This window comes from Ambystoma mexicanum, chromosome 7q, assembly GCF_040938575.1.
Source record: "Ambystoma mexicanum isolate Mex_15411 chromosome 7q, UKY_AmexF1_1, whole genome shotgun sequence".
Taxonomy (NCBI): Eukaryota; Metazoa; Chordata; class Amphibia; order Caudata; family Ambystomatidae; genus Ambystoma; species Ambystoma mexicanum.
The window spans coordinates 1088609527-1088633070 of NC_090941.1; the positions used below are offsets into that span (position 1 = coordinate 1088609527).

General features: G+C 46.0%; 1 protein-coding gene across 2 annotated transcripts in view; it reads left to right on the forward strand.

Annotated features, from left to right (window-relative positions):
• The window catches only part of LOC138528636 (transient receptor potential cation channel subfamily M member 2-like), a 1006635-nt gene that overhangs the window by 532975 nt on the left and 450116 nt on the right, over window positions 1-23544 (forward strand). For both annotated transcript variants that reach the window (XM_069640452.1, XM_069640453.1), the window contains exon 13: window positions 8303-8457. In XM_069640452.1, coding sequence (XP_069496553.1) covers window positions 8303-8457 — 155 coding nt within the window. The remainder of the gene's footprint in view (window positions 1-8302; window positions 8458-23544) is intronic.

A 23544-nucleotide genomic window follows, 5' to 3' on the forward strand; every position in this document is an offset into this window, starting at 1 on the left:
AGCATATCGACATAGTCAATATGTAAATGCTGAAAAGGACCAGTCAGTCAGTCAAGGTATTACTCCTCTAAATGTTCTCAGTGTATACCCAGCAGTAACCCTTTGACACACAACGCAGTTCACTATAAATAGTGCAACGTGTTCCAACAAATTGGGTAATGAACCAGTCTTCTGCAATGGTTGCAGCAAGACTTTCCCTAGTTACATGCGTGGGGTAGTGCAGCTGCTCAAGCGCAACCTTCAATAACGCTACTGGCATCAATGGCTTTCCAGTGCTGTCTTGTCACCATAATGCTTCTGTGGGGGATAAAGAACACCCCCTTCGCTTCCATAATTCCTGCGATTCCTGCAGGGCACTCCTTTGTATCTTCATTAGCAGGGTTATCGACAATTTGTTAAACCCTTCTTGCACTTGCACGCCTATTACTACTTTCTCTTTAATACTCTCGGTATAAAAATTCGATGCATCAGGAGAATATGCAACCCTTTTGGCTTCTACGTCTGCGACTTTGGTTCCCACAAGAAATAAAATCTGTTCAGTTAGTATGAGCTGCGATTTAATGACCGCTATGGCTACTGGAAGTTGTAGTGACTTAATAACCCTTTCCAATAAGGATGCATGCTGCCCTGGAGTGCCGTCCACTCGGAGGTAGCCCCTTCTTTTCCAATGCGCTAGCACTGTGTGTACGGTTGACGTCACATAGGCAGAGTCAATATACACTGTCACTTCCTGCCCTTCGTGGTTCTCGAGCGCAACAATAAGCTCTAACAATTCTGCTGCTTGAGCCGAAAAGTGAGACGGTAGCCTTGCACTTGCCACAACTTCGAATTCTCCATTTAATCTATGTCTTACTACTGCTGCGCATCAATGCCTTTCCCCACTAGTCTGATCAATATTCAAAGAACTATCAATAAAGAGAATTCTATCATCATAAAACTCAACATAATTAGCACAGTCATGCACTTGATCGCCTTCTGCTATTGGCTCAGATATAAACGTGGCAGGATTCACTATTTTATATCTGACAATCTTAATCGTTGGGTTCGAAATCTTCACCTCAGAAGCTGAAGCTCTTTGGGATGTTAATGTACATTTCAGTTTCTCTAAAATGGCAAACAAAGCATGCTCCACGAAGAGTGTCATAGAGCAGCCCATAACAATACTTGTAGACTTCTCAATTGTGAACGTGGCAGCTGCCAATGATTGTTCGCAAAGGAAAGTGGCCTCTCATAACTGGGTCTAAATCCCACTGTAATCCGCTAAAGGCTTGTACCCCAATGTAGTCCTCTGTGTAAGCACTGCTGACATGACTGTCCCATTTGTGTGTAAAAATAAGTAAAATTCCTCTGCATAATTGGGAATTCCTAAAACAGAAGCTGTACAAATAGCTTTTTTCAGTTCCTCAAACCCTTCCTCCATTCCTTCTCGTGCATGTACTGTAATCAAACACCCATGCTCTAACATAGTTGCATAGCCTCAAAAACTGTTGCATCTGTTTCACTGGGCCTCATTACAAGACAGCCGGACCAGAAACAACGGTGGCGGTAAATCCGCTGCCACCGTTGTTTCCGGACCGGCTGATTCCGAGTCCTGCAGGTGGGAGGTGGCACTCCTGCCAGGTCTGACCTGGCGGGAGTAACGCCACCCGTCTGCAGGCGGACATGGAAACACCAGCTCTGTCATAGACGGAACCAGTGTTTCCATGGTCCCCATCCCCATGGAGTTCTATAGGACTCAATGGGAATGGGGCTTAACAGAATTCCGCCTCCAGAATTACCGGGTCACTGGGGTTGTAATGCCCTGGTGATTCCGGCAATCACAGAGGCAGAATAGAATTACCGGTCCAGTGGCAGCCTGCCAGTTTTTCTGGCACGGCTACCGCCAGACTCGTAATGAGGTCCAGTGTTTGGCTTTGAGGTTTTCATAATCCCCTCAGCTCTTTATGGTGTCACCTTCTCTCCTTCATGTGAAATCAACTGCCCTATATATAACACCTCTTCTTGACAATATTGCAGCTTCTCTTTGTCTACCTTATATCCCTTGTCTGTTAGGCTAGTCATCAACTGAATCGAAACTTGTCTGCACTCATCTTCTGTGGTACTACAAATTAAAATGCCATCTATGTATTCTATCACTGCACTCTTTAGATCAAAATTTCCTAAATCCATCTGTACGACTCTGTTAAAGAGCGATGGGGGCTCACAGTACCCCTGTGGCAAACAAGTATGTTTCAGTGGAGTTTGGTGAAACATAAAGGAAGTCAACTCTTGTGAGTCATTGTGCAACGGGATCGAGAAAAAAGCTTTTTTCAAACCGATCACCATGCAATATCAAGCTTCCACTAGGATACTACACAGTATCGTTGCCAGATTAGGAACTAAAGGAAACTCTGCCTCTACAATCTGGTTAATCGGTCTCATATCTTGTATAAATCTCCACGATCCCCCTTTAGATTTTTTGATAGGATACACCGCAGTATTACACAACGATTCTGAAGGCACCAGAATGCCTTGCTTCATCAGTGCTGAAATAGTCTGAAATATACCCTCATCAGCCTCTCGAGACATGGGGTACTGCTTTGCTCAAGGTAAACTCACCCCTGGCTTCATATTTATTTTGACTTCCCCTATTCCCTTTAATAAACCTACGTCATAAGGGCCTGTAGGCCTAAGTACGCTTGGCACCTTCTCCAAGTCTTCCTGAAAAAATGCTGGTCTGTGCCACATTATTGCTCATAAAGAACACTACTTCATTGTCTTCTTGGTCTTCCCTAAACATGTCATCATCAATTATGTCAGCCAATCAGTACCCTTCAACGAGAGCTATTACTGTTCTCCATTGTCTACCCTCATCAGCTGTTCCTTCAAGCATTGCCATTTGCCTTCGTACTATGGCTGCTTCCATTTCTATAGGATTAGTCTGTCCCCCCTCATTTCGATTTGACATAGAGTGACAAGGACTGTGTTTTCTTTATTATTTGATAGTAGAGACTACTCCCATTATATCTATAGGGCAACGTAGGAGTTTTTCCAAACCCCAAGAATCTAATAAATGTTTTGACACGTGTAACTTTTGTGTCAGTGTCATACTTGGGATGCCTTGCCTCCCTTATGCATGGTGTCAGGGTGGGATACAACTGAATTGAGACAAATTGGGGGACCCTAAAATTCCAGAAACGTAGCCACAGAGCCTCAGACCCCTCTACCACCACAAAATAATCCATATTCTTTGATATATGTAGCAGCCGAGAGGCCACTATCCCTCCCGGGAAAAGAGGGATGATTCCAACTTAGTTTTAATAACCCCTGCAGGTTGTTATATAAGACTGCCCCAAACTCTTGCCTAGCCTGGAAATTTTGTCTGGATGTCCTAGCAGGCATTATAGATCCAGACTTTCAGGGAGACATAAAAGTTCTGTTAAAGAACCATGGCGCGACCCCGTTTGATATATGTCCCGGGGACAAAATTGCACAGGGAATTCTTGAAAAAGCTCTACTCCCACGTTTTGAAGAAGAAACTGTACCCAACGAAACTGAAAGACGTAACTTAGGCTTTGGAGAGGCCGATGAGATATGTACCACCGGAGCAAAAGGGGAAGATGAATCTACCATCCTTTCCGACCTAGGCTTTGTCCAGCGAAATGATCCAGTACTTACAGAGGCTTTCTTGCAAGTGATTCCTGAGGGAGAAGGGCAAGAAAAGGGAAGTCCCTTTTTCTTCCTGAAACAGGGATTATGTTACGCTTACCTTGTCTCTGCGGGAGCACCTGGAGCCTCAGAGAACTTTTCAGCTGTGGCATGGGTTGGGTGACTCCCTCCACGGGACTGCACCTGGTGTGAAAGAACAGGTATTAGCCTATGCCCTCCTAGTCCCTTTCCCTTCTCCTGTCTCCTCTGGTTCTGGTTCCCCCCTAGTGGTCTGCTCACCTGAGCTTTAGTAACAGTGGGCTCTCCATCCTGCTTCCACTTGCAGGGGCGCCAGATGTCCATGCAGCAGCTGATGCACCTTCAGTTACTTCACTGTGGTTCAAGCACAGACCGGCTGTGGCTTGAGATTGCATCTAATGTCTCTCTGCTTTGAGTGCTGCAATGTTCGCTGGTTATTGCTCCCACATGCAGGCGATGTTTATATGAGAAATGACTTGCTGTTGCTTCTTTATTTCAGGGTAGCTGTGTGCCTCTTTAATCACACCTGTACCGTTTGTTGGCTGCGAGGCTTGCCATGTGCCTTCTTAATTCTGGATTATGCACAGTGAGTTTTGCTGGCTACAACAACGCTTGCCATATACTGTTCTTGGTTTGGATACGTATGTGCAGTGCTTGCCGTTTACTTCTCTTAATCCACATTTGGGGTTGGAAGGTCTTCCAAGCCCTATAGCCCTCCCCTTTCGCATGGGCCTCCCCTGAGTTTAATACTCCTGGGCGCCGTTCATTCTAAGCTGATGGCTTTGCAGTCCCCTTGTGGGATCCGCCCGTACTTTCTGAAGGGAACGACCAGTGACTCCGCCATGACTCTCTGCAGGCAACCAGTGGCAGTAAGTTCCCCCTCAGGAACCTGGTTGCTCCCTGATGATGCCCCCCTCCTTCGGGTGGTTACTTGCGAGGCTCTGCTTCCCCCCAAACACACCGTTCCCTGGGCCGTGCCAAATGGGGGCATCGGCACTAAGGCTGGCCCCCGCCTTCATTAATTATCTTTTATTTATTTGACAAAATATGTGATGAGAATGAAATGTCCACAGGTCGAATACAGAAAAGTAATTGTTCTCCCCATTTGAAAGGAGGAAGGTACACGAAAGTCATGAGGATCCAGGTTTGCATGTTCGTCATGGTCCCATTCTGTTCAATGATTAATGGAACCATTTCCACAAGGTTAGTTGTCCTGCAGCAATATTTGGAATGTACCATGGACCATGTTTGGCGCCATTCAACATCTCAGGCTTGTTCATGGGTTTGTGAACACGCTTCTATAAAAACTTGAGCTGTACTTGGACATATTGAGTGGATTAAACTCTAGTGGCTGAGACAAAGTTCTGATCCAACAGAGCCCCAGGCTCTCTCTCAATGCTTCAGCTGAGGTATGTTTTGGGTTGTTGATGATAGTTATCCAGAGTTTTCTGGTGTCCTGGCATGACAGTTTGTCACATACAAAACCAGCACCCAGCAGACAGCGTTCTCCCTGAAGAAGATTGTATCCATTATCCATTCAATGATGGCTCTCGTCATATATGGTGGTGTCTCCCAGACATGGACTTTCAGTTGATATTTCAACTGTGGTCAAGTAGACAGTGTGAGGAATTCTACAAATCCCCCACAGAAACCCTGCCTAAAGTCTGCTCCCAGGTGGTCAGAGGAAGGCAGACACTTCCTGATCCTAGCCCTGGGGTTGATGCACTGTGGGAGGATCACCTGGGAGGAGACAGGGTTTAAGGTGGTGAGGAGATTCCGTTGGATGGGACACTGTATTTTTCATCTAGATGGTAGAATCTTCCCAAAGTACCTAGCGAGGTGATGGCTTATTGTCATTTCAATGTCCCTAACTCTCATGTTAGATCTCGAGTTGTGGACCTTAATGTTGTATAATCTGAGCAAACTTTACCAAAAGAAAGATCCTTTTTGGTATCCCAAACTAAACAATTTCCTTAAACCAAATGGTACACTATAAAGGAATGTGGAAATGTTGTTTTCAATTAATTGGCTTCCTTGGCTAATCTGTATAACCCCTCTTAATAACTTTAAGGGAATTAAACCTACCCTTAAAAATAATTCAAATATGCTAAAAACTTACTTTGTTGAAAGAAACTACAAGTCCTAGAATCCTAGAGGGACTGAGATGATGAAGAGGGCTGAGGAGGCATGTGGTTGTCAAAATCAGGCAATTAAGCCTAGTAGCCATTGCAGTAGTCAGGAAATTGAGGCTGCTAGCCCACACCTGAACATTAGTACTGAACCTGGGAGGCATAAAAGCACCTATCAGGGAGCGAAAGGAGGAAAGCGTTGAAGGAGCTGGAACGCTGGCTGGAGTTCAGGCTGTGGCAGTGGAAGCAGAAGTTAGACACAAGGCTGGCAATCCAAGCAGAATTGGGCGAACAAGAGGGACACCAGAACGTGGAGACAGCAGATTTCACTTGCGTGTTCTATGAGAGTCCTGTCCTCCCAAATTCTGAAGTGCAGAGGCTGTGCAGCGGAAGACGTGCTGGAGAAACAGTTTTCCCCATGTGAGCCTGATTGCTGAGCTGCTGGCGTGTCAAACACTGAGGCAAGAAGCAACTGTCAAGTCGAGGGTCTCAGGAGTGGAGGAAACTCTCAAGATGTGTGGCCGGACCAGAGACACCTGTTCAGGAGAAAGGTGTGGGTCCTCAGCAAGCCAGAAGCAGTAGAAGTTGTAGTAGAAGTCAGGAAAGCAGTGCGACCCGCAGAGAAAATGCTTCAGAAGTGGTGAGTGAAGCACAGCGTTCTAAACCATTGCGCAAGCCTTGCCGATAACAGTAACCAGCTCATTTGCCACTCACGTAAGACTTTCAGCAAGTAGAAGTGGACCGCTGTATTAAAAGATCATTTGAAAGAAAGGAAATGTAACACACATGTATAGTAGAAAAGGCTTCTTGCTCGCGTAGGAAGCTAACGCTATTACAGCCCATTGTTCCACTAACCAAAGACTATTAATGTTCAAGGAGTGGTTGTGTGTCACCAGTTAAAAAAAGGGAAGGCTTTGAAGACCATTGCAGAACACTTAACAGTGACCATTTCAAAGTTACAATCTTTAATGTGGGAAAACTACATTAACGAATGGTCGTGTGTACCTTATTTTGATTCTGCAAGGATGCCTGAACTCTATTCTTTGCTTCTGTGCGATTACAATTACACAACCACCTTTAAGGCTTGAAAAGTATATCAAAGAATTGTTGTTTGTGCATAATTGTTGTTTCTCCTGAAAGACTGCACCTTCTGCTTTGTATACAAAGGACATACCTTTCATTCACAAGAGTGCAAAAGACTTAAGAAGAGAACAAGCATTGCCTAAGCCAAGATGTACCCCATACTAAGAGTGAAGCTGAACCTTTCTAAGAGTTCAAAGCAAACCAGCTGTTTTGTGAAGTTACTAACAATCAAAATGCCTATAGTTCAAGTGTGCAAATATTACCTGAAGCTAAGAGAGCGATACCAAGTCTTCTGTGTAATTGTAGGGGCTGATAGCCAGGAGACAGGCAAATGAGAAGTTGTGGGAAGGGGAATTGGCAGCTTGTAAACATTATCCTGAAGCAGACTTAACCTGTAATGCCCAAGAAGGTCACAGCCAGAGACAAGTGAGTGTTGAAGGCAAACCCAGGTTGTTGTTGCGGCAGTTAGACAAGAAAGGCAGAGAGGCTGCCCCTTTAAAGAAAGCTATTCAAAGGCAGAGTGCCTTGCCTACCTGAGGAGGTTGAAACATTTTGGAAATCTATCTTGTCGAAGTCTGTCTAAAAGTAATTGAAGCTGTGGCAGTAGTCCAAAGCCCTGCAACTAAAGAGGTATATCTGGTTGTCAGTAGATGCTACGTTGCAGTTGTTGAAGCCAAGGTGAAATACTGTGCGACAGGAGGTGTCTGTTCTCTTGGTAAAGCAAGTAGGAGAATCATTGTTGAAGTAGAAGTAGCAGTATTGAGAAAGTGTCCTGATAAACATAGCCGTTTCAATGTCAAACCCTAAAGCAATCCTAAATGTTAATCAAGAACTGTGTAACATTAACAGTGTGGACTTAACCATTATCTTTGAACTGTGGTGAATCTTCCTGGGGAAGTGCTAAAGCATTGTGGCCAAGATTACCAGTGTGGCTATTTTTCCTGGGAGAGAAAAGTGGAAAATACTACCAAAGTCAGGAGATTTGCTACCATTGGAACATATATAACTTTTGTTTGAACTTTAAACATCATCAAGAACTAACCTAAGACATTTTCTTTCATTGATTGAACAATTTTCAGAAAGTGACTTTAAATCCTTGGGAAGGAAATCACCCAGGACAATAGAAATTGCATATTATATATGTCTTGTTTATTTGCCATACCTTTTATTTATGTATTTGTTGCTTAGTGTAAGGGCCAGTTATCCGGTGTTAGTGTTTCCCTTCAGCTTTTAGAATAGGCAGGGAATTCCTCAACAGAGTACGGAAAGTGAGGCATTTTGATACATTTCCTCTTAAAGTAAAATGCCATATTTTTAATGATCTTCAAACAGCTGTACGCCTCGCATTGCTGACCACTCACAACAGGTCTTCAGTGTTATTAATGTATGTTTCTTACTAATGTTTAATTCCTGTGTATTTTTAGGAGTGTTGACAGAGTCCTGCAAAAAGCATGACGCGCAGGGGACGAAGATTTCCTACCTTGTGTTTGGCGCTTCCTCTACCTGGGGGCAGCTGTCATCCTTAGAAATGGCTCTGAATGCTGAAGCTATGAACTTCATATCACACGGATCTGTCCAGGTGGGTTCTGAGAAATCTGTTCTTACTCAATATATTTGTGACATATTTTCACCTGCTCCGTGTTATACTATTTCCTGATCTTTTCCTCTTCGGGACACCACTGCTTTGGGGTGCAATCTTTGGCTCCCCAAATGTTTCGGAGTATCATTCCCATCAGCTCCAGCAGGCATAGTCAATGGTGAGGGCTCATGGGAGTCTTAGTCCAAAATATTTGGCAAGCCAGCGGTTGCAAACTCGTCTCATAGTCCATCTCACAACTAAATATGGGTGGAATGCAGCTCAGCAGATGTTCAGTAAAATGACCACACATTAAAACACATTACAATGGAGGCCTCGAGGGGGCGCGCTCATTGTAGCTGCCTGAGCGTTACACTCCCAGTGCAAGGGGCCATTAAGTGGTTTGAGCCCCACTTGGGACCCGCCCCCGGGCAGTCAGGGTCAGACTGAGACAGGAAATTGGCCCAGACACCTCCAAAAAAGTGGCCCTCACCTAGAAAAGTGGCCCTCAAACCCTCATCCGTGAATCATGTCAATTCAGAACTTTACAGAAAATGCTACTTATGGAGGGTTAATGGTGTTTGTTGCATGTAATGTTTTGTGTAAACACTTGAGAAAACGAGTGATAACATTCCTTTTCCATGGCCCTGGCATTTGATAATGATTTGTTATTTAAATAGCACGTTTGCCAAAGCACTGTACATAGCACATATTTACATACAATCATTCCCAACCGAAGCAGTTACTACCCATTTATCAACCTGTGATTAATGAAAGGCTGAGTAGGTCTTGCCAGGATTTGAAACGGCTACCTGCAGATCATGCATAGATCACAGCAGTGCCAGCGAGCGCTCAACCTGCTGGTCTATATTACTGGAGTAAGCGAGGAGGAGCAATCAGTTCCTTCCTTCTTCTCTCCCATCATCCATCACTCCCTTATCCCTCCCTCCCTTCCTTGCTCTTGGTTTTCTTCTCTCTTTTGATCCTTCCTTTTTTCTTGCTTCCCGTTCCATTCTCTCCCCTTGCTTTCCTGGGCATATTTCCTCTCCTCCTTTCCTTCCTCTCAGATTGTTTCCTTCCTGTCTCCCTACCATCTTTCCTCTTAACTTCCCCCCATCCTTCTACCCTCCTTGTTTTTGTCTCTTCTACCACTCCTCCCTATTTCTTTCCTTCCTCACTCACTGTAATTCCTACCCCATTGTTATATTGGAAAATAGCAGTTAAAGATAAATTATTGTGCATGGGTCAACAGGTTAGGGTGCACTTGAGTCTAGTGCAATGAGGGGCTCTGCAGCATTCTTGAATCACAGCTGATACCAAAGGGCAGCTGCATCACCAAGCCCTTAGTCGAGACAGCTGTCCATGTTGCTTGTCTGTGCATAAGGCGTATATGGTGCAGCTCAGTTGGTAAGTTGGAGGCAGTGTTGGGAAAGTGGGCGGAGGGTTGGGTTTCCAAGTATCATAACTGGTAGGATGGGGTAAAGTTGTTACTGGGAAGGGTATACCACGTCTCGCCATCCAAGGGCCTCTAATTCCAGCACAGAGTAATTATTTCACGTGGAAAGAGTTTGTGACTTGTAAATAAGATATGATGTTCCAAACCATCGCAAATTTGTGGCAAGAATGCTCCTAACCCTGTAAGGGAGGCGTCTGTTTGTCACACAAACTCCTTCGAGAAATCGACTACCTTTAGGATCAGGTTCTGGCACAGGTTTTGTTTTGGGTTATTGTAACATACATTGTCATTACAAGTCCAATTAATTTTCTGGGGTTCAGCGTTCTTTAATTTTTCTGTCAGCCTAGCTGTCCTGTCCGAGAAGTTAGGGCTAAACCTGCGGTAATAACCGATTAACCCAAAGAAGGCTCTGAGATCGCTTTTAGTTTTAGGCTTAAGGGCATCTAGGACGGCCTTCACTTTCTCGCGTTGAGGTTGGACACTCCCATTCCCTGCAAAGAAGCCGAGGTATTTCATGGTGGATTGGGCAAGGCTGCATTTGGATGGATTGACAGCTAGGCCGGCTTCTCTGAGGGCTATCATAATAGTAAAGAGACAGAAAAGATGGTCTTCCCAGGTTTTACTATAAATGACTATATTGTCAATTTAAACTCCACAGAAATCAGAGTAGGGTTGCAATATTTTGTCCATAAATCTTTGGAAAGTGGCAGGAGCCCTGTGTTAGCCCAAAGGGAGGACTTTGAACTGGAACAGTCCCAGGTGTGTCGAGAAAACTGTCTTTGCTTTATCAGGTCCATGCACTGGGACCTACCAGTACCCTTTGGTTTAGTCTAGGGTTTATGGAAAGGTGGCGTTTCTGAGTTTATCAATCAATTCATTGATGCATCGCATGGAATAGGCATCGAAGTCAGAGATGGCATGAACTTAGCAGTAGTCTATGCAAAACCTGCACGAATGGTCAGGCTTTGTGACCAATACTATAGGGAGGAGGACAATGGGCTTGAACACGGTTCATTAATATTCGCTCTTAACATTTTATTTTCTTCCTCAACCACTATCTGTTTACGGGCTTCTGGGAGTCTCAGATGGACCTGGGAACAACAAGCTCAGCAACTATTATCTGGGGAGCAGATCTCAATACACCAATAGACCCCCAGTTAGATAGATCACTCTACGTACCTGGTCGACCATCCAAAGCCAGTCTTGAAATTTGCCATGCATTTGACTAGATAGACGCACGGAGACATTCCAATTAGGACTCGAGGGAATGCCCGTTCCACTCAGCCGTCCACAATACCAGTTCGCGTATAGACTACCTTATGGTGTCTGCTCGAAGCCCATTCCAATGGGGGCCCAGATCCTTTTCCGATCACTCAATGGTGACACTCGAATACATCTTACCCAATACCAGGACAACAGCACCCAACTGGAGGTTTAAGCCTGGATCGCTGTCGGACCATGTGTTCGCAACTGAACTACAACAAGAAATCACCTCCTTCCTAGAGATAATTTAGGACTCTGTCAGCTCTCCAGGCACCTTGTGGGAAACACTAAAATGTTATATACGTGGAGTGTGCATGGCGAAAGAGAACGGAATCTTGAAATTGATAAGACAGGAACTGGTCGATAGTGAGCACCGACTGAAAAAGCTTGAACTCGAGTGCACCACCTCCAATGATCTGCAACATAAAGCCAAACTAAAACAGGAGCTGCTACGTTTCAAAGAAACGGCGATCGAGAGCTAAAGGTCCTAGGGCGCAGACACCAAGTCCGTCAATATGGCGAAGGCCAAAAACCGGGTACCCTACTAGCCCGTCTGATTGCAATCGATGGGAAACCCATCCGCGTAGAACGGGTTTGCGACGCTCAGGGCACGCTAGCATACACAGAGGTAGAAATAGTTAACACGTTTCATGCTTTCTATCAAGACCTATATGGCTCCAAACACAGCATACATCCGTAGATGTTACAAAACTTCATAAATGACACTGAACTCTACTGGGTAGAAAACGAGCTTCACAAGCCCCTAAACGCACCTGTGTCTTTAGAAGAAATCCTATTAGCCATCAAAAATCTCCCAAATACTAAAGCCCCAGGCCCTGACGGCCTTACTGTCATGACTTTCCACGTAGTGGAGAGAGTATGGACCTCCGTTCCCAAGTTCCCCACAGAGAGGTAGAACGAACTCCCTGTGCGAGCCTTGGGACCACATGTGTATGGTATTTCACAGGATCAGCAGCGTCGAGAACCCCAAAGCTGTTGGGAGGAAGGCAAGGTTAACACAAGCAATAACAGTACCTTGAGTCAGTGATAAGTACTAGAATAAGGCTTACCTAAGTTCAAAGTCAAGGCTATGGTGTTCATAGCTGTGGTACGAGGGAACGCCAGCGATCCTGAAAGCCAGATGAAGAAACAACGACTTTGGGAGAATCACCTGAGAGACTAGAGTCTTTCGTAGTACTGTGACAAAACGTGGTTCGAGGAATCCAAAAGCAGTCAGCAAAACGATCCGAGGATCGAAGTCCAGGTTGACAATTCAGAAAAGGGAATATCCAAAGCCAGTCCGTTTCCGTTTAGCCAAAGTCCAAGTATCAAAGTTCGAGCAATATCCAGGGAAGAGTTTTCGATGAGCAAGAAAGCCAGTCCGAGTGTCGTAAGCCGAGGTCTTGAACAAAAGTATCCGTAACGCAAATGCCTAACAGTGTAGAAAACAGCTGTGAAGCGAGGACCGTTTGAATCACCCGGCTTTTATGTCTGTCGACATCCGATCACGTGATTTGGTTTTGTGACACGTGATCGGGATGCCGAAGCGAAACCAGGAAGCTGGCACGATTGGTTGCTCCAGCCCGTTCGTATTCTCCACGGCAGCTGCCAGTGAAAACGGGGAAACTAACTAAGCCGCTTCCTGCCGCTGACACTAGGCCACAGAGGCTGACGTTTCCCACGCACCACAGGTAACGGGGCATAATGAGGAGGCGATTGTGTAGTGGGCATTCTGGCTATGCTAGGTGTCTGGGCGTCCCCATCTCCAGAAGAGGTATGCAGAGCTGTGAGTGAGGAGGGATTCTTCCCTGAGTGTATGACAGAGCCCCTCCTCAATGGCCCACGACCACGTGGGGCAGGCGGGATGGTCCCGATGAAATCGAGAAACGAGCCTCGGGCATGGACATCCTCCGCAGGGACCCAGCTCCGCTCCTCTGGACCAAAACCCGCCCAATCCACCAGGTACTGGAGACCCCCCTGACCAAACGTGAGCCCAAAATGCCAGAAACCTAGTACTCAATGGAACCACCCACAGAAACGGGACCAGGGGCAGGACGGAGGCGGGTAGAAGGAGGGCAAGGCTTCAGGAGAGAGGTATGTACACCGGGTGGAGGCGCCAAGACGCAGGGACTGAAAGGCGATAGGCCACCGGGTTAACGACCCCAGAAATCCTATAGGGACCCACAAAACGGGGAAGCAGTTTACGACAACCCGGCAGCCGGAGATGGCGTGTAGAAAGCCAGACCCTGTCACCTGTCACATAAGAGGGCGCCGCGCTTCTCCGTCGATCAGCCGCTGCTTTAGCAGATATCTGGGCCTCACGAAGGTGAGTGAGTGTTTGAGCATGAACGGGCGACAGATTGCGTGCACAGGCGGCCGCTGCTGGGTTGTCGCAAAGCGCGATATCAGGAATAGGAAGGGTTCGAGGGTGCGACCATACAAGACATAAAAAGGAGAAAAACCCGTGGAAGCATGGACTGTGTTGTTGTATGCAAACTCAGAAAGGTGTAAGACCCTTAACCATGTTTGTTGGTGCTGAAAAATGAGACAACGTAAGTATTGCTCCATGGCCTGGTTCACCCTTTCCATTTGGCCATCTGTCTCCGGATGGTAGGCAGAAGAAAAACGTGAATCAATGTCCAAGAGTTTTGTGAGTGCTCGCCAGAAACGAGACGTGAACTGCGATCCCCTGTCCGAAATGATAACCGTGGGTAACCCAAATAGGCAAAAGACTGATTTGAAGAAGAGGCTGGCCAAGGCAGGGGCCGAGGGGATGCCAGAACATGGGATGAATCGGGCTACTTTAGAGAAGGAATCGACCACCACCCACATGGTGTTAAAACCCCCGGCCTGGGGCAAATCTGTCACAAAATCCATTGAGATCGTGTGCCAAGGGCGAGGTGGAATAGGCAAGGGCTGCAAAAGACCCACGGGGCATCCCCGACAATGTTTACACTGGGCACATATCGCACACAAGTTAACGTATCCTTCCACATCCCGTTTCATAGAGGGCCACCAACACCAGCGCCTGAGAAGGTCTAAAGTGCGTCCTTGCCCGGGATGCCCATTGATAGCATTGTCGTGGGACCATTCCAAGGAAAGATTGCGGGCTTCCGTTGTTGGTAACCACAACCTATTCTGGATGAACGGTAAGCCGTTATGAAACACCGGACTCCAATCGGAGACCTGTTCGGGGTGTAAGGAAACCCACGTCCTTATAGATTGTACTACTGACATAGGGGGCGTGCAAAGGCAGATGACATGCTGGTCCAAAAATCTTTCAGGGTAGACTGGCAAGGAGATCCCACCAGGGGAACGAGATAAGGCATCTGCCTTTCCATGGGAAAGGCCTGACCGATGTTTGATCTGGAAGTCGAAGGCAGAAAAGAACAAATGCCAACGCACCTGACGACTGTTTAAACACTTAAACAAAGCTAAATCTTGGATGTTACGATGATCAGTATATACTGTGATTGTGTGTTTGGCCCCCAAAAGGTGGTGCCGCCAGGTTTGAAAAGCATCCTTGATGGCCAACAACTCCTTTTCTGTGACTGTATAGTGGTGTTCAGCAGAAGAGAACTTTTGTGAATGAAATGCCACCGGATGCAGGTGGCCTGTAAACGGGCAGTTTTGGGACAACACTGCCCCGAGAGCATAGGAAGAAGCATCTGACTCCACGATGAAGGAAAGTTCGGGATCAGGATGTTTTAGTACTGGGGCAGTGGTAAACGCCGTTTTTAGGGTGTCAAAAGCATCCTGGTGGGTATCTGACCACAAAAAGGGCACTTTGGGACTGGTCAAGGCGGTAAGTGGGGCTACTAGGGATGAAAAATCCTGAATAAACCGCCTATAAAAATTAGCGAACCCAAGAAACGATTGCAATGCTTTGAGATTACTGGGTTTTGGCCAATCCAACACTGCGCGGACTTTGGACTGATTCATGGTTAGTCCACCTGGAGATATGTCGAAACCCAGGAATTCAAAGTTGTCAGTGTGGAACTCACACTTTTCAGGTTTGGCGAAGAGGGAATACCGTTGGAGACGGGACAAAACCTCACGGACGTGTAGCACATGTTCTTTAATGTTACGGGAGAAGACCAGAATATCATCGAGATAGACCGCTACACACACGTCCAGTAAGTCATGGAAAATCTCATTCATAAAACGTTGGAACGTGGCTGGGGCGTTACAAAGCCCAAAAGGCATGACCACGTATTCAAATAATCCGTACCGTGTACAGAAAGCCGTCTTCCATTCCTCTCCGGGGCGGATTCTTACTAGGTTATAAGCCCCACGAAGATCGAGTTTAGTATAGATAGAGGCATGACTCAACCTATCCAACAACGGGGTTATCAAGGGAATCGGATACCGGTGTTTTACGGTAACGGTGTTCAAACGGCGATAGTCAACGCAAGGGCGCAAATCGCCCTCTTTTTTCGGGACAAAAAAAATAGGACTGGCCGCCGGAGAGGTGGAAGGGCGTATGTGGCCAATCCTAAGAGCCTTCTGAATGTAGTCCTTTAATGCCTGTTCTTCTGAGGGCGACAATGAATAAATGCGTCCTGAAGGGATGACAGAATCAGGGATCAAGTCAATGGGGCAGTCGTAGGGACGACGTGGTGGGAGTGTTTCAGTCGACCCCTTAACAAAGACGTCATGAAAGTCCTGATACTCTGCAGGTACTCTGATTGAAACCACTCCCACTACGTGAGACCCAAGGGGAGAGCTGGATTCCTCCTGCAATGTGAGTTGTGCAACGGCTCCTAATGCTCGTGAAGGAGATTCATTGTCGTCAGGTGCGATGAGGCAAACGTTCTGACAAACTTCAGATTCAAAATGAACCTGCCCGACTTCCAGTCAATTAAGCGGTTATGCTGTTTCAACCAGGGAAGACCCAGTATGAAACCAAATTGAGGCATAGATATTAGATCAAAGGATATCACCTCCTGATGAGTGTCTTGTATGGTTAGAGTGACTGGAGCCGTTTGGTGTCGGATAGGACCAGAAACCAGTGCTGTGCCATCCACTGCTTGTACCGGTTCAGGATGATGTTTGGTCACCAGTGGTAAATTCAAGGATTCCGCCAGCTTAATATCAACATAATTACCCGGGGCCCCAGAGTCTATAACAATTGATACTGTATGGACAATGTCCGAAGTGGGTTTTGAGGTGGCCTGAACCAACACAGGTCTGACCCTCCCAAAAAAGGGTACTGAGTCCGAGGGAGAAGAAGAACTGCTCGATCCCGCCCCCGGGTCTAGGATCGGGCATTCCGAAAAACCGGGTTCTTTAACTTAGGATGTCGGGGACAGTTCTTTACGTAATGGCCGTTCAACCCACAGTAGTAGCAAGCGTTGTCGGTTCTTCGGCGTTCTCTCTCCATTTGGGAAATCGGACTGCGAATTCCACCTATTTGCATGGGCTCTCCTCCAGTATCCGTGGATGGTGGGTTCAAACCTGTGTTAGTAAACCCTGCTTCGTTTTTACGTTCAGAACGCCTAGCATCAATTTGAGGACGAGATCTACTAAATCCCTGTATGTCGTGGGTAAGGAAGGGATGACTGCCATAGCATCCTTCATGGGATTATTAAGGCCCTTATAGAATACTACTGCCATCTTTGTTTCGGGCCAGGCTGTTTCGGCAGCTAATTGATTAAACCGGGCTATGTAGTCCAAGAGAGACCCTTTCCCTTGAGTTAGATCTAACAACTCGAGATCCCGAGATTGGGTCTTGTGGTGGGTGTCGAATACATTAGACATTTCATTAACTAACAAATCAAAATTATAGAGAGCAGCACTATTGTTTTCTAGTAGGGGGTTAGCCCAGGCAGCGGCAGTGCCAGCTGAACGAGACAGAGTAAAAGCCGCCTTGGTGGTAGAATCAGGGAAGGCCTGGGGTTTGCAGAGGAAATGCAATTTACAATGATTTATGAATGTCCGGAATTTCTTGGGGTCTCCATGGAATCTCTCAGGAGTGGCCAAAGGAAGGGGCGTAGGCAGGAACACTGGGACCTGAGGAGACAGATCAGGTTGTGCTTGTGCTATGGGGTTGGTGCAGGGACATCACCTAACTCAGCATCAGTGGGTAGAGGGTGTTGAGTGCTTTGGATAAGGTCTGAGCGCTGATGTATGGCGGCATTGGCGGCTGTCATATCTGCTCTAAGTATTGTTATTGCCTGTACCAATGCAGCCATGGGGTCATCGGGCACGCCCTCCATACTCTCCGTAATGCAATGGCTTCACAGTCTGTCGTGATTTACCACGTAGTGGAGAGAGTATGGACCTCCATTCCCAAGTTCCCCACAGAGAGGTAGAACGAACTCCCTGTGCGAGCCTTGGGACCTCAGGTGGATGGTATTTCACAGGATCAGCAGCGTCGAAAACCCCAAAGCTGTTAGGAGGAAGGCAGGGTTAACACAAGCAATAACAGTACCTTGAGTCAGTGATAAGTGCTAGAATAAGGCTTACCTAAGTTCAAAGTCAAGGGCTATGGTGTTCATAGCTGTGGTACGAGGGAATGGCAGCAATCCTGAAAGCCAGATGAAGAAACGACGACTCTGGGAGAATCACCTGAGAGACTAGAGTCTATCGTAGTACTGTGACAAAACGTGGTTCTTGGAATCCAAAAGCAGTCAGCAAAACGATCCGAGGATTGAGGTCCAGGTTGACAATTCAGAAAAGGGAATATCCTTCCTCTACATTGTTAACAGTTCTTTGATTTCACTTAATTTGCCATTTTCAACTTTCCCTCAACACAGTTCGGTTTCTTATTGGTTCTCCCTTCAACTCACTGGCTGTGATGAACCGCTTTGCTTTTCTTGTCTCTAGATTCAAGGATGATACCACGGTAGCATGCGTCTCTCCCTGCCTTGCTTGTCAGAGGAGTAGGGCTCTGTGCACCGCTGACATCTGCTACAGCACATGCTGGCTATTGTTTGCGGCCTTATGATTCCTTCTACGGAGGCTTTGCAGGACTGGGTCAAAAAGGGCAAGGCCACCTCTCTCCTTGTCGTTCCTTTGGTTCTCGACGCCTTTCTCCCCCTCTTTAACTGCCGTCCTGGAATAGCTGTCTCGTCATGCTCTGTGCCCTGCTCGTAGTGTGCTCTCATGCTCCATATTTTAAGGGTAAGGGCCATCAGGTGTGTGGTTATTATTATTACTTCCCTAACTCTGCCTGACCCTTGTGTTGGAAATGTCAGGAAGATGGCTCTGGTGTTAGTCCGTTGTCTTGTGTGGTGTAAGAAACAATCTGTGTCGTAAAAGGGGGGGGTAGAGTTTCTGAGAATCCTACGTGGTAGGATGGGGAAAAGGTGTCATCAGAAAGGGGATACCGCATCTCACCTATCAGTGTCCCACTTCCACTCCCCGAGGACCCGCCATCCAGGTGATCCTCCCGCATTGGTCCACCCCCAGGAACTGGATTCAATAGCAATATGCTAATAGGTGTTTTAAAATTTGCTGGGTGGTATTGTTCCACATAGGGACTGCCTCGTGGTATCTTGTTGCGTAGTCGACAATCACAAGGACATATTTGTTACTCAGTCCAGAGATTTCCAAAGCTCCAATGATATCCATCCAAATCCTTGCGAAAGAGACTTCTATTAATGGTAAAGTATTCAAAGTGGCATGCAAGGGAATGTGAGTAGTGGTTTTCTGACATATTTAACATGTCTAAATAACATTTTTTTATATCAGCATGGATACCTGGCCAGTAAAACTTCCCACTGATGTGTGCCTGGGTCTGAGACTGTCCTAAGTGTCCCCCTGTCAGATGAGAATGTGCAATCTCTAGTATGATCTATCTTCTGGTGGGTTTTGGGGGTTACCAAATGAGTTTTACTTAAGCCTTCAGTGGATGTTTCTTTTCTATACAGCTATCCTTGCTTTAAGAATAAAAAATGACTTTCCGTCCCTTCGGGATTTGCTTGTAAGAAAGCCTCAGCGAGGGCTGGATCATTTCGCTAGGTGAAGGCTAGGTCGGGAAAGATGGTGATTTCTTCTTTCCTTTTCTCTTCAGTGTTAGATGGTTCATCAGCTTCTCCAAAGCCTAATGTATCTCTCTCTGTATCTTCTGGTTCAATTTCTTCAAAAACAAGGAAATCGAGCCCTCTCAAGAATTCCTTGTGCAATTGTGTCCTCACAATGTACTTCAAATGGAATTTCACCATGGTTCTGTAAGAGAACCTTTATGTCTCCCCGGAAGTCGGGATCTATTACACCTGCTAAAATGTCTAGACTGAACCTCCAAGCCAGGCCAGAATTTGGGGCCAATCATATATAACACCCAGGAGGGGGTATCAATACTAGGTCTGTGGGAATCATTCCTCTTTTCCCTGGAGGGTTAGTAGCCTCTCTGCTGCTACATATATCAAAGCGTATTGATTCTTTCGTGGCAATAGAGGGACTGGCTCTATGATTAAGCTTCTGGAATTTTAGAGTTCCCCAATTTGTTTCAATTGAGTCACATCTCACTCCTGACACCACATGTAAGGAAGGAATGGTATCAACAGTAAGACAATAGAAAAAAGGGGGCTAGTTGCCTTCTTTTTTGTTTAAGAGGGGCTTGACTCAAAATGGCGTTAATTACAGGGAGAAGAGAGAGTCATAAGCTACCCCTATTACACCGTTTAGGCTGTGGTAGGTTTTCAAAAGGCAGGATGCTAGTTTTTAAATGCTAGCTATCAAAAGTCACAAAAAATGGGAGAGGATAGACGTTTTTGTTTATTCAGACATACATATAGAATATAGAATTCATAGTAAAGAATACATAGTTTGAAACGAAAGATCACATGCAAGCCTCGTTTGGCTTGTAACAGAAAAACACAAAAAATGGAAATGAGTACAAAGTTTGGTAGGTGAGGGTTAGTAACATGTATTATGGATTTCAAATACTACTATCAGATAGGTATCTGATTGTAGTATTTGAAATCCATAATACATGTTACTAACCCTCACCTACCAAACTGTGATGTAACAAGTTTTGTACTCATTTCCATTTTTTGTGTTTTTCTGTTACAAGCCAAACGAGGCTTGCATGTGATCTTTCGTTTCAAACTATGTATTCTTGACTATGAATACTATATTCTATATGTATGTCTGAATAAACAAAAATTTCTCTCCTCTCCCATTTTTTGTGACTTTTGATAGCTAGCATTTAAAAACTAGCATCCTGCCTTTTGAAAACCTACCGCAGCCTAAACGGTGTAATAGGGGTAGCTTATTACTCTCTCTTCTCCCTGTAGTCAACAGTAAGACAGACACAAGTAACCACAGTTCGAGGGTGTTTTTTGAACTTCATAAAGGGTTTGATAAATGACTATCTAATTCTAAATTTACAGATGGGAGCAAGCTACAACCATCAAATAACGCAGTCCTCGTAGTGTCTTGTCAAAATAAAAGTGCCTATACTAATAAACCTATTTCCAATCCCTACCTCTAAATGCAAATAGTTTGGGGAAATAATGTTACGAAAAAGAAAGAAATGTTCACAAAATGATATGTCAGGATGTTCAGGCCGTTGGCCTCCTTTCACCACATTTTCATCATGGGACAAGGTGGTAAACTTGAGCTTAGCACAGTCTCTGGCTTCTCTGGCACGAGGATACAGTTCGATCACTAGCATCAGGGACTTCTGTGCCCAAGTTTCTTTTCCTTTCAAAGTCTCTTCATTCAGAGGGCCTGATGCGACAAACAAACGATAAGTTCTTTTCCTTTTTCAGATGATCACAAGTACTCAAGTTCTTAGGCAATTTGCTATTCACCTCAGATCCCTCTCAGCCGTGCTCAGATCCTTTCGCCACAATATTCATACATATTTTGCATCTAATTCCTCAATGGGTATTCTTTCCCGGGTGACACCCCGGTTCACCCAGTTCCCCCTGAGTCGGGCTCAGATTTTGGTTCCCCCTCGGTTGGGCTCAGATTCCTTTCAACACAATGTTTATAACTTAACACAACCTTGCTTTAACCAAACAATTTTAGCTGATCTCCCTCCGCCGGGCTTGGACCAACTTTCTCTACGATTTCAACAACTATCAAAGTCTTTCAAATGTGCACAGGGTTTTTGCTTGACCTGTTGGACGACCCCTTCAATTTGACAATTCTTTATCACTCTTCACATTTGCCACCTTTCAGCTGATTACCTAACAGAGACTTTCAAATGAGCACCCACGTGGTGCAAGACCACTCTGTTTACGGTATCGTAACTTGGCTTCAATGTTCAATCGCTCATCCGCTGATTAATTATATTTGCATCGCTTGCCAAATACGCTTCATATACTGTTCTCTTCAGTTTTCATTGTACAATGTTGCTGTTGCAACATTGGCTTCAACACAGACAGTTCTGGTATCAGTCTCCCCACCTGACCGGCTCTACTGACTTCACTGGTGCTGCTATGTTGTAGGAGCCAAGGATAGTACCATGGTGGCAAATGATTCTCCCTGCCTTGACTATCGACACAGGAGAGCCCTGGGTACCTCTGTGAGAAACCGGAAGGTGTCTCCCTAGCTAGTCCCTGTGGATCTGTCATCCAGGTGGCAAGGACATGGCCATTGCTATTGGATCCAGTTACTCAGGGTGGACCAGTGAGGGAGGATCACCTGGATGGGGGGTCCTCGGGGAGTGGGAGCTGGACACTGACACGTGAGACGCAGTGTCCCCCTTCTGTCAACACCTTTTCTCCATCCTACCACGTTGGATATTCAAAACCACTGCGCCTCCCCCCCTTTTCCAACACAAACACTTTTGCATGACACACCAGAGAACGGACTACCACCGGAGCCATTTACCTGACATGTCCCAATGCAAGGATCAGGCAAAATCAGGCAATTGATCAGAATTACACAGACCTGATGGCCCTTTCCTTTCTCCAGAGGAATAAAAGGTGGAGCAAGAGAGCACAGTACCGGCAAGGCAGACCGCACAGTGAAACAGCTACCCAGGCCCTGCACTTCAAGAGGAGGAGAAAGGCGGCGAATATCGAGAGGCTGACAAAGAGAGACACGACCTTGCCCTTTTCGACGCAGACCCACGAAACCTCTGTAGGGGGAATCATAAGACTAAGGACAATAGCCCAAGTGTGCTGCAACAGATATCAATGGTAAACGCAGCATGTCAACTCTGATAAGCGGGAGCGAGGGAAACTCCTGCTACCGTGGTACCGGCCTTGAATCCAGTTACGAGGAAAGCCAAGCGGTTCATCACAGCCAGTGAGTGGAGGGGAGAGCCGATAAGAGCCGGGCTGTGGTGAATGATATAGGCAAAGTGGCAAGTTTAACTAAAGTTCAAAGAACTGTAAAAGTGGTAAGGGGAGACCATCTGCAGAGGGAACAGGCACCACATGGGTGTTAAAGTGGGAGACTCTGGTTGATCCCCGTCTGAGTGAAACTACAGATACCAGAAGGCCATAGGAGAGCCATCAAGTTAGGTCTACGTGGTCATACAGGGGGTCAAGCAAAATCCATGTACAGTCGAAATCCTTTGACCTAAGAACTGTAGAGAAAGCAAGGGAAGTGAATCCCGTAAACAAAGCAAAGTGAATGTGAAGTTGGCAAGAGTGAACCCGGAAGAGGGATGCTGATGAGAAGAGGGCAAGTCTTCTAATATCCCGGTGAAACAGTGTGTTGACAAGCGTGAACTCGGCCAAGGGATGTCCACTGGAACCGTTTAAAAAGACATTCAGGTTGGTGAATGAAGGAAAAGCCATAAGTGAACCCGGTGGAGGGAGGCAAAAAGTAAAAAGGGGTCAGCGCCTGCAGGAGGGGGACCCAGGGGTGAACAATCCTCACCCTAAGTGAAACCAGGAAACACACTTTCTTTGTGTGGAAGGAACATTTTGCTTTATTATTTGTCTACGTCAGGTCCTTAAAGGCAAGAGACTTTCAGAAGAAAAGAGACTTTGCCATCGACAGTCCTGATAGCTGCAAGTGGAACTGTCGTCTCGTGCTGGGGGAGCTCAAGACTGTGCTGTGCTCCAATATCCCACCTTGCCTTATGCTCAAACCGTGGGAAAGGGAAAACCAAACTACTGCATCCTGACATGTTATTGGTGAACACTTATTTCTTTTCTTAAGAACTATGCCACACCCTTTTTGTATTAGTTGTAAGGTTTGGCAATAGGTTTCTTAGTATAGGCCCCTTTTATTTGACACAACGCCTCTACGACTGCCTTATTTTCATTTGATGATTGACGCCTGCTCCCATCTTAGGTTTAGGTTTTTCCAAACTGCATACAGTTTAATAAACACCCTTGAACTGTGATCACTTGTGTCTCTCTTTACTGTTGCCACCATGAGTTCCTTACACCTCTAACACACAATGCAGCAATCTTCAGTGTTTATTCTTGGTCTTACATTTCCTATTCTCGAAGGTT